Source organism: Chironomus tepperi, unplaced genomic scaffold (assembly GCF_022539635.2).
Source record: "Chironomus tepperi strain 1889 unplaced genomic scaffold, CSIRO-AGI_Ctep_v1 contig_451, whole genome shotgun sequence".
Lineage (NCBI taxonomy): Eukaryota > Metazoa > Arthropoda > Insecta > Diptera > Chironomidae > Chironomus > Chironomus tepperi.
In genome coordinates this window covers 630,384-642,290 of record NW_027226573.1, presented here as the reverse complement: position 1 = coordinate 642,290, position 11,907 = coordinate 630,384, and the positions used below count along the sequence as shown (strand labels likewise).

The window sequence follows — 11,907 nt, the reverse complement described above, 5'->3', positions numbered from 1 at the left end:
AGTAATAACAAAGGTGGCACTATGTTTGAAATTTTGACTAGTTTCTTTCTTATTCAGTTGTTAAGAAATATTCGGAAATTACATCAAGCTTCGAAGGGCCTTCTTTTCGTGGTAGAACAATTTCGTTAAGAAGCGTTACTGACTATGACAAACTAGAAATTCCTCATAGCCACAATAAGCCGTTGCACATAAGTTGCCCATAACTGCTTTAAATCAATCCCATTTTAATGTTTGACGCAAACTTGACGTCAACAAAAAATTGCTTGAAAATTACAAAAATCAAAAACCATTTTTTTTTAAATATTTTGTCTTAATTTTTTATTTCATTTAAAAAAATTCACGTAAAAATTTCTCATATTAAAATTAATTTTGATTTTTTTTTCTTATTCTCATTTCTTATCAGTTTTCGTTTGACCTATCTAAAAATCTTAAGGCTTAATATACATTTACAAAGTCATTTTTATTTTTCTAAAAAATTCTCAAAAAGAAATTGATTTCTAAAAACTACTTAATATTTATTAACCTAATATATTTAATTTTAATACAGTTAAATTCAACATAATCTATCTAAACAATAGGCTAATCCGTTGTGGATAAGAAGTTGTGTGATTTGATATGTTTGTGGATTATTGTTTGGAAAAATTTGGATTTTAAAAATCTTTTAAAAATTCTTAAGTTTAAAAGAATTTAAATTTGAAAATTTTTTTAATTTTTAAAAACTAACTTTAAATTTAAATTTCAAAGTTTAATTCAAATTTTAATTTAAAATTAATAAATTTTCAAAATTTGAATTTAAATTTTCAAACTTTTAAATTTAAATCTTTGAAACTTTAAATTTAAATTTTTAAACTTTTAAATTTTTAAAATTTTATATTTAAATTTTTAAACTTTGAAACTTTTAAATTTGAATTTTTAAATTTTTTAACGTTTAAAAATTTAAAATTTTAAATCTCAAAAAATCACACCCCATTCCCACCCCCACATCACGGATACATAATGTCATTAATTGTCTTTTCTCATTTAAAAATGGAATGATTCTTTATTACAGAATAAAAGAAAAATGGAAAAATGAGAAGCACTTAAACTTTTTTAAAGCGCATTATTTAAAACATAAACTATGAACTATAAACGAAACATAAAAATTGTTTTCTTTTTTGTCATATCACATTTCTTGTTAATTCTTATAGTATTAAAAAATATTTAATTAAATTTTTTTGTGTTCTCCACAAAATTGGTGATAGTAAAATTTGGGTGATTTAGACTTTGGGGAGCTTTTTTGGAGTATTTTGGAGAGATCTTTAGACTTTTTAAATCAAAATGTTACTCAAAAATCGTTAAAAATACCCCATCGACCCCCAATGTCCAATAAAAGGCTTTTCGTTTCTTTAAAGGCATAATTTCCATGAACACATCTAATTTTTTTAAAGAAAAATCCTTCCTACATCCCTAACAAGCAATGAGCATACTCCAACCTAATTGAGCATGCTTCTTGACTGTTCCTTAAAATTCTGTCTCAAGCGGCTGACTATGACTCCTATTGTCAGCTGTTAATAAATTCATTGGTGGCGCGTCATCATCGAAATTAGTTTCAAGTAAAGCTTCAGATTTTGATCTGTGATAAGGTTGAGGTGGAGGTGGAACGGGCGGTCTTGGTGGCTCATTTGATGATTCATAAAGTGTCTTCGGTCGACCATATTCGCTCTTTGGAATTATTGACTCTCGTGGCTTAATAGCCTTCATATATGAATCAGGCCTTCGTATCTCAGGCGGTGGTACAATGAATGCATCTGGTCGTCTCACATTCGCACCTCCATTTCTCTCACGTGGTTTTGGTGGTGTAAATGTGAAATTATCGACTTTCTGGTCGTATGGTAATGTACTGGATGTTGATATATTCGAGGGTGGATCTGGACTTTGTGGTGTTAAGAAACTACTGTGCCCTGAGTTTATTCGTGGTGCTTCATATTCGGGTAATCGATGCTTAAGCTCAGTCAAAAATGATAGATTTTCACCTTTTGCTCTAATTGGTAATGTGCTGGCATTTCCATAATAATCGGAACCATACTCATCATTATCATTATCAACTTGATGTATTATTGGAGTATCTTCATTGATATTTGTGCTGACTGAATTGTTTCTGGTTGTATTTGTGTAAATTGTTGATGTATCTTTAAATCCATCATTTCTGTATGACAATTCAAAGGAATTAATAGCATCAATTGGTGGAGTTGGTGGAACTCCATATTTTGTTGTTGGCTTTTGAGCTGTTGGCGGTGAGTAGCGCTTTGTTGGCTGTGCTGAGTATTCATTGTATCGAGTTGGATTTGGATTTGTGTCATAATCTCCGTAACTTGTTTCTGAACTGAGTACACTCTTGTCCATTGAGTCAATTGATCCATTTGACATCATTTTCTTATAGTCAGCTCCAGTTGATTTTGAAAGACTCTCAACTGATCGTCCGTTCATCTAGAAGATTAAGTCAATAGTTAGGCAATGCTGTTCAAGTTTAAGTGCCAAATACTTACATATCCTCGTCTTCTCATCGATCCTTGTGGATCAATCATATTAAGACTCCTCAAACTCTGTCTAATGCTGTTTCGTCTCTGTAATCTTTGATTATGTCGTGCTTTTGATTTCGACCACCACAGATATCCAATGCAGCACATTAGGATGAAACCAATTATGAACAGTGAGATAACACTTATGGCAACAATATCAGCTGTGAAATTGAGTGGGTTGATGATGATTTTCGGATCAATTTCACAAATAAATGCATTTCGTTTGTCGCACTCTTCATACTCGACTGATCTGTATACGAATGCTGTACATCTGTCGAGGAAGTCGTAGTCTTGGACCCAAACGTGCTCAGCGTATCTAAAATGAGTTGGATAATATTAATTAAACTGTAGTTGACAGTTAATTATAGTTGATAGCTTAGAGAAGCTACTTAGGCTTAACTGCACATTCAAAGTTAATGCTACTGCATATGCAGCCTAGATATTACTTAAAACACCAAATAATATAAACCAACCTCAAATGCTGCATCTGATGCTGCAGATATATCATCAATTCAGCAGTATCATCTCGAACAAATGGAAGTGATGCATTATCAGATCGACAAAAGTCTTTAGCTTCATAGAAAGTCATGGGAGCACCAACATACATGTAGCATGTATCAAACACTAGAGTCCATCCTGGTGGGCACTTTCCACCATCCAAAATTGTCAAGTTGTTCATATGAAGTGGAAGGTATTGAACTTCGAGGAGGGTTGGGTCATCTAAAAAGGAATTAAAATCAAATGTTAAATCAAGTTCAATTTTGACTCAAAAAATTGAGGAAGTAACTCTCCATAACAGGCAAAGAGACCGGTTTTAGGTACAAAAGCTGTCTTGAGCTGTATCATGAAAGCATGCTCTTTGCCTAATCTTGCATAATCTTACCAGATCTATCTTTAATCCTAGAGCTGACAGCCAATGTCTCATTCCAATTCCAATAATTGTATGTCGCATCGATTTTAGTCTTATAGATATCTCGTGTGCTGTTTAAAAGATTTTTCATAATTAATTCAAGTTTTTAATTTTTTCTAATGTCTAATAAATACCTATTCCAAAATTGGACTTCAAATCTGATTAGCGATACGATATGATAATAATTTTATATTCATGCGGTAAATATATCATACGATGTTAAATTATTCAAATTTAATTAATTTGTTTTCGATCCAAATCGGGATTGATGACATGCAAAAATATATAAAATATTCAAATTTAGTTATTAACATACATATAATCATGATTATTAGCTACTGGACGACATTCACTCGGATACTAGTTTTTAATTAGACAATGTAAGGGTTTTTTAAAACAAAATCTACAGGATATAGGAATATCGAGCATATAAATATGGAGAATTTTAATCTCGAACAGCACAATGTGGAGAACCGCACTTTTAGTCATAAAAATGGATCAAAATCCACCATCACGGTGTTGTCTGGACAACTTTGCGTCTTATCGTTAATACGACGACGCTGGGGTGCCCTGGCAAGTACGTGGAGCTGCTCAAGACTGATTTTTAAAAACTTAATACTTTTTACAAATTAGGTTTAAGTTATAACCTTTGAAAGTTTGAATTGACTCAAATTTGACATGAATTTGAGCTCATTTAAGTAATTTTTCATACAAAATCTTAATTTAAGCTCTAAATTTCAATTTATATAATTGTCAAAATTAAAAAACGTTAAAATTCATCTAAATTTTCAAACTTCTACATTCATACACATTTGAACATTGAGTCCGTCCACTTATTACGTTACAGAACATTCCACCACCTTCTCCATCCTCCTGAACGTAATAAGTGACCGACCGCTTACTAAAATCATCCAAATTATACTCACAGAGATCGATTAACCGTTATCATTTCATAATCATTATCAGGATTAAAGAAAATATTATCCAAATAGCTTTGACCAGCTGTTCCAGCAACAACAGTTGTTCTTCCTCTCCAATCAGTAGCTACATTACTATAGAATCCATTATGAGTCGTTGTTTGATAAATCGGCAGTCGGACCTTATCAAAACCAGAAATTTCAATAATTCGTCCACCTCTATTGCTATGGACGTAATTGTAGCTGAAGTTGGACACAACTTGACGTAGTACAATGACATCGTCGTATCTAAAATATTTCATAATTATTAGGTATGTCCATTAAAATGCCATTATGTGACTTACCCGGCCATATTCTGTGTGAAATAATTTTTGTATATAATAAACTCTTGGTACGGCGATCCATGCCTTCCTTCAGCAAACAGTGACGGTCGATTCTTATTTTTCGTAAACAAATTATTGTTGATATTCGCCCGAATTGATGTTGCAGTTCCTCTCGAGTCTGACCTCACATAAATTCCACCTTGATTCTCTTGAACTAAATTATTTCTGAAGAAGAATGAATGCATATTTTGGACATCGATTCTAATAGCTGAATCACATGTTGAGAAGTTTCCATAGAGCTGGATGCAATTGCTAATGAATCGATTCCTTTCCATGGTCAGAATTGGTGACACTTCACCTGCTGATGTGTATGATACAGCTGAGCCGGTTGTCTTGTGGATTTCACAGTTTGAGATGTTGTGCTGTGCGTCTCGACCTAGAAATAGGAAGTTTATTGAATTAAATATCGCAAATTAGATGAATCATCCATAATTTGGACATTCTGAGTGTCGGTTGCCGTTCGGTCGTCGAGTGACCAACAATCAGACATGGTTCCCACAAAATCAGCTATAAATCCCACAATTTAAATCCCAATACTCACTAAATCCAATTGCTGATATCGGCAGTGTCACAACCTCAGCTATAAATCCATGTCTAGCAGGTGCACCACTAGCAATCAACCTCACACTTAATACAGACTCAAAAGTCTTGAAGAGATCACGTTCATTCTCAGAATTAGCAAGTACAGTTCCAACATGCTTAGCAGTCAAATTATAGATGTCACCATCGAATAAATGAATTGAATCAGGACGTCCATATTCCTTTGAGTGATTAAACAAGTTTGATTGAAGGAGACGGAAGCCAAGTGGCTTAACACTGAAAGCACTTTTGAAGATTTTGACACAATTGACAGGATTGTTGTCGTATTTGTAGTAAACAAGCACTCGTTCCTCAATTGTGATGACTTTTGAGACATCACAGATGTCAATCATTGAGAAAATATTGTATGGCAGATCCAAGTTCTTTAACGGTGTAAAACTTGACTCGTCACTTTCTCGTCCTTCACCAGTTAATGAAATTGCATTTATTCCTTGACCAAGACTCTTATCGATACTGATTAAATTCAAGTGCATTGATCCCCGAGGTGATACAAGATTTATTCCATGATATGCAGAGTCATCGATATTAACAGAACTGATTATTGGAGTTATTGAGATTGCTTGAATTGCTGGAGATTTCTCACCATGCAACAATCCAGCACGTTCAAGTGTAACAAATTCTAAGAAGCTTTCCTTCTTCCTCCTTGCATCAGGCTGTCTATGGTCTCGTAATCTATCTTCATAGCTTCTATCCTCAAAATCATAATTTGCAAATCGAATTCCACCCCAATATGGCTTTGGATCGATATCACCCAAACAGCTCACAAACACAAATGTATCATCCCAATGACATTCATGTCGTCGACCATAAAGCTGTCCATTTAATCTCTCTGGACATAATTCCATTCGTGATTCATCACCATGACATTCGAAGGGCTCTACCCATGACCATATTCGTGTTAATGAATTTGTGTGATATTCAATTCGTCGATCGTGACTGAAGTAAATGTTTAATGGATCAAATCCAAGTTCTCGGCATACGACTTGCTAAAATGAGAGATGGGAATTAGATTAATGAGGTCAATTATTGATTATTGGATTTGTTGAGCTGTTAAGAGCGATAGTCAACAGATTTTAATGGGAATGAGGCTTGTTTGCTATAGAAAACAGCTAGGCAGCTAGAAATCAATTCATCCCGAGCGGCACATAGCGACAAATCTCATTTTTGTCGTCAAAACAGATAAAAACATCAGTTATGTAGCCAATGAGGCACATCTACGACGTTTTGTCACAAATACGGCGACGAGGCATTGCCCCAAGAGACTATGTTGCTCCACTAAGCCATGCCAGCATCAACCCAACCCAATAATCCATAAAACTTACCGCATTTCTCTCTGTAAATCTCCGATCACAAATTGGAACCCACTGCAATGTTGTGTGATTGAAATATTCCAAAAAACCTTCACGAACTTCCATATTCTCAGGTCCCTCAACTGTACAGTTCCTATTTGTGCATAGCCTGACTGAATCTTGAATCACCATATTCTCAATTGACCTCTCAACTCGACTGTATTCCTCTGATGCCTTCATGATTGGCTTCATTGAGATTCTCGACACTTTTCCACCTCTGGCATTTAAGGTACCAAGCACAAGAATACCAACATTTGGTGCAAATTCCATTTCAACTCCACCGCCGATATTTAATGTCACATCAGGCATGATTGTCAAGTCTCGTTTGATGACATATGGAACTTCTCTTTTGAATAATGTCAAGTCTTGATATAATCGACCTCCAAGGTTGTTAATATCAGGTGTTCTGTCTTCAGCATACGATGCAGACAATGACCCATAAATATCATTGTCAATTAAGAATGGCTTCCAAATTGCCTCAGCATGATTATTCCAGTCATCAAAGTCGAATATTCGCTGATCAATGTATTTTGGATCACGTGAACCCCACCAGTTCTCAGTTGCCTCAAGGAAATTACCAAGTCGTGCTGATTTGACGCCAGCAACAAGATCATAATCTTGCTGATTTCCACTAATTAAGTTCCTGAAAATTTGAACTTTTTGAACGCCACCGAATCCAATGACGCATGTCGGATCGATTGGATTTGTTCGTGTGCCTCTAAAGAATGACCGACCACCTGGAGCGATTCGTCTCTCCTCATTCTTATTGTCTCTAAGCTCATTGTACCTAAAGACTGCAAAGACTTCACCAAGAATCTCACTCTGTGAATCGGAATTGAATTCCACCATAAAACGTCCAAGATTTTGTGAAATTTTATTTTCCTCAATTTTCAACTTCTTTTCCATTCCACGGAATGCAATTAGTCCATTTTGGCAGTGATTGTCGATGAATTTATTTCCAGTTATATTAATCTCAGCAAAATGACCGTCAATTACGATACCAAACTTATCATTACGACTCCATGTGTTATTACCAAAGAAGACTGAATGTGTGAAATTTTCATTATATTGCCAGACATACGGCAAGGTCACTTCCATTCCACCGGCTGTATTTCTCTCGACTGATGTATCTTGAAGGACATAATGGAAGAGATTGTTGGACGATCTCAAATCTTTTGAGAATTGTCTGATACCACGTCCATTATCAGCAATTGTTGATCGATTAATATGAAGTGTAATTTCAGATATGTTACTGACATGGACATCCCAGAATGGTGCATGAATGAAGACAGCTTCTTCCTTATTATAGCTAATTTCACATGATCGCATCAGCATTGACTCATTTGCTTTGCGGAGGAAGTGCTCACCCTTTTCGCCAAGGAATCTGTTGTAGTAAGTTGCTGTAAGTCCACGGTAGTTATTCTGGATCTTTGTTGAGGACATCAACAATGTTGGAACTGGACCACGAATAATTCTGTTATAAATTGTCTGAACTGGAGCTGGAATGGAGCTCAAAGTCAATACAGCACCGCCGAGAGCACTTTCACCACTTTTGTATTTCAAAATGATTCCATAGCTGGTCGTTGTCAATGGAAAGACTGACAAGTCCCTTTTGACTTGGAATACGTCACTCTTTAAATTTCCAGTATGTGAATCGTAAATCCAAATCTCTTCTGTTGATCGATTTTCAATTGGATTAAGAAGTTGAATACCAATGACGTAGCCAGGCTGACAACGAATTTTTATTGTCTGTTCCTCATCTTCCCCAATGACTCGTTTTGTGACTAAATATTTCATTTTAAATTGATCGACGTCAATGAATTCAGTCTTGCTGGGAATTTCCGTAAGTGGATATTCAAATTCTGTGGCAATAAAGTCAGGTGCTAATTTAAACCATCCAGCAAGTTCACGCTGTTCATAAGCACCAAAAACTGGATCATGACTTACGCCTGCACCGCGATTATTTTTGATAATACTTCCGTGAACTTGTAAGCCGAGTTGCTTTAAGCTGATTCCATTGCCATAATTATTTGAGAATTCAGAGTTTCGGACATTATTGATGGAATTGCCACCAAATATGTCTGAGTAAATGACACCAAGTCCATCATGTAAATTCTCAACGACTCGAATATTTTCAAAGTTATGTCTTGCAAAGTCCATTTGAATGGCTGGCTTGAACATATTTGTTGCATAGTCAACAAGTCCAGCCTTCTTGACTGTCACGTACTGAATGTCTGCACGATCAGCTAAAACACCAAATCTGATACCAGCCCATGCACCTTCATAGCATCGAACACCGACGTCCATTTCATGTGTACAGGAATTTTCAAATTCCTTTTTCTTCTCAAATCGGCACTTTGTGATGTCTGTGTCATGTTCTGTACAGCGGACATTGGAAAGTAGGATTTCCTCATGAGATCCAGCACCAGGAATTTCATTTCTTTCAAGTCTCCAATCATTTGGATTCAATGCTAATCCAAGTTGATGACAGACAAGAGCTGCATTGATGATATTCCAGTTATAGTCACAGACTGTTCCCCATTGTCCATCAATTTGGATCTGAAGACGTCCTTCATGCTCAGATTTACCACCAAGTAAACGAATTGGAACTGGCGGTGGTAAATTATTGTGGACATTTGCTTCCGTTTCAGTCTCGACATCACCTTCGTTTGTCAATGCTTCTGTTGTGTCGTTGATCATGACTGGCTCTCTTTTGAGGGTAAACAATATACCATCTGGTGATGCTCCTCTAGCTTCTAGCTTGCCAGCAACCATCATGCCGACACTCGGTGAGAAATTCAAAGTTGTTCCATGCAGTAAAATAAGTTTCCCGCCTGGTCGGATGTTGATGTCCTTTTCAACATCATAAGTTCCACTTGGCAGTATCTCCTGTCCATCCACTTCCCCGCCAATCTTATTTGAATTTTCAGTGTAGAATCGTGGAATATAAGTTGGAAATTGATTAATTAATGTCGTGCCTGGATTTGAATGATGTAATAAATATGGCAAATATTCAATTTTAGCCAAATCATATCGATCTTTACGATGAAACAGCCGCTCGAATACAACATCCTCGTCTTTCGATCCCAGCCAATTATAAGTCACGTTTAAAATTTGACTTTGATCCGAGACTTGGGAACCAACTTCATATTTTGAATCACGATTATAAATTACATTTCTAAAGATGTCTACATTACTCGATGATATAACAACTGGTGCAGCAACACGCGATCGTGGATTTAATCGTCCCTCGCCATTCATTCCTTCATTGACTGTCGGCTGTGATTCGCTATCAAAATGACCGAATGGTTCTTGAATTTTATTGTTCTGGACGAAATTTCTTGTGAATAGAATTGAATGGATTTCCTTGTCTGTGTAGGAATTCAAGCCGAGTGATGCAACATAGACGCCTTTGTTTCGTAGGAAGTAATTGTGCTGCACAAGGAATTTAGCAGGTAAAGTTCTAAAAAGATCATAAAATTCAACATATTGATCGTTCCTAATAAGTATGGCACCATATTGACCGAAATAGAAGTGATTATGCTCAATAATTCCATCAATATTTAATGCTGGACTAATTATGATTCCAATTTTTTTCATATGCTGAAATTCATTATGTCCAATCAATAATTTAAGCCTTTTTCCCTCCTGCTTGTCAAACCAGCACGTCTGTATGTCAATTCCATTCGATAAACTTTCATTAAAGAAATTTCCAGTCACATTGACATAAAAATCTCCACAATAATTGCCATGCAGGATGCCAGTTTCAAGATTACCAATAATTTGTGAATATTCAATTATTGTCGTCTGATTAATTGGCAGATATTCAGCTCTATCCTTTGTGGTTTGATTGAGCCACACCGCAAATCCAAAACCTTCATTCCGACTCAATGAGCTTCTCGATACATTCTTATGTCCACCATAATATGTAATATTAACGCCATCACCATGATTGAAAATGATTCGACTACTTGTGACGTTGACATCACCAGCACCGCTTGTTACATGCACACCAGCGACATGATTGTTATTGCTCACTTCACTGTGATGAACATGCAACATTGAGCGTAAATTATCGACAGCAACACCTCGTCCTCCATTGTCAGTAACAAAACTGTTTGTGACATTAAGGTCGTATGCTTTAAATGGACCGGCTGTTATGCGAAGAAATGCTAATACTTGACTTCTCGGATGTGCTTTAAATCGCACGAAAACTGTTTCCTTTGTACTGACGACACTTTGTACTCGCGTGTAGTTCCTCACAGACCAATTAATCAAGAGACGATCATGCTCAGTATGTCCATCAGTCACAAGAATCTCTGCTGTGTCATTGTTCTTAACAACAAAATTAACAAAATGCACAGTTAATACGTAACCCGGTTGTGTCGTGAACATTTGACTGCATTGCTTTCCCGATGACGCAAATTCACTTTGTTCCACCTGCAATTCAACTGGATATGTTTGACCTGCCGTTATGGCAAGTGTACAAAATTCTCGAACATCACTACGATCCGTACGTTCGTCGAATCTGAGATCATGTCCAACATAACGAATACCGTCGGCACCATTTTCAACAATATTTGAGTTCTCGATCATGGCTGAGCCATAACTGGAATTGACAAAAACACCAAATCCACGACTACGACGAACTGTAATTTCATTAAAATGAAATGATGATTGTGATCGTGTTATGTTGATTCCAGTAAATGCAGAATAATCAATATTGACATGACTGAGAATCGGTGGCACACCAATTGACTCAATTGCTGCTGTAACAATACGATTCCTTCCGGCACCAGCACGAACTATATTAACATGTCTCAATTCTGATTCCGATACATGATCATAGATTGTATTTCCATTTGACAATCCACGAGTTGATTCAGCATTTACGAATCTTATACCGCGCCAATGTGTCGATGCTGATTCAAGTAGTGGAAGACATTGCATGCCAAGATCATTGTGATAGTCACAGACACCGGAGCCAAGTTGATGACGATCCCATTGGCATTCGAAGATTGAATGCTCAGTTCCTCCGCAGTCTGGTTCTTCTAGTGACAGTCGAGGTTGGTAGTTTTGAAGTCTTTCTACCCAATTCCAGAATCGACCGCCTTGAAAGCCCATTTGACGACATACTGTCTCGTAGTCTGGGATTGTCCAGCTAGATTGGGGTGAAAAAGTGAGGAATGA

General features: G+C 36.3%; 1 protein-coding gene across 2 annotated transcripts in view; it reads right to left on the bottom strand.

Annotated features, from left to right (window-relative positions):
• Nucleotides 1–857: 857 nt before the first annotated feature.
• bark (protein bark beetle) overlaps nucleotides 858–11,907 on the bottom strand; it is a 35,096-nt gene continuing 24,046 nt past the window's right edge. For both annotated transcript variants that reach the window (XM_070650967.1, XM_070650968.1), the window contains exons 4-12: nucleotides 6,691–11,878; nucleotides 5,310–6,354; nucleotides 4,730–5,144; nucleotides 4,395–4,673; nucleotides 3,603–3,626; nucleotides 3,442–3,539; nucleotides 3,032–3,278; nucleotides 2,526–2,874; nucleotides 858–2,466 (exon numbers count right to left, since the gene is read on the bottom strand). In XM_070650967.1, coding sequence (XP_070507068.1) covers nucleotides 1,501–2,466; nucleotides 2,526–2,874; nucleotides 3,032–3,278; nucleotides 3,442–3,539; nucleotides 3,603–3,626; nucleotides 4,395–4,673; nucleotides 4,730–5,144; nucleotides 5,310–6,354; nucleotides 6,691–11,878 — 8,611 coding nt within the window. In that variant the 3' untranslated portion in view covers nucleotides 858–1,500. The remainder of the gene's footprint in view (nucleotides 2,467–2,525; nucleotides 2,875–3,031; nucleotides 3,279–3,441; nucleotides 3,540–3,602; nucleotides 3,627–4,394; nucleotides 4,674–4,729; nucleotides 5,145–5,309; nucleotides 6,355–6,690; nucleotides 11,879–11,907) is intronic.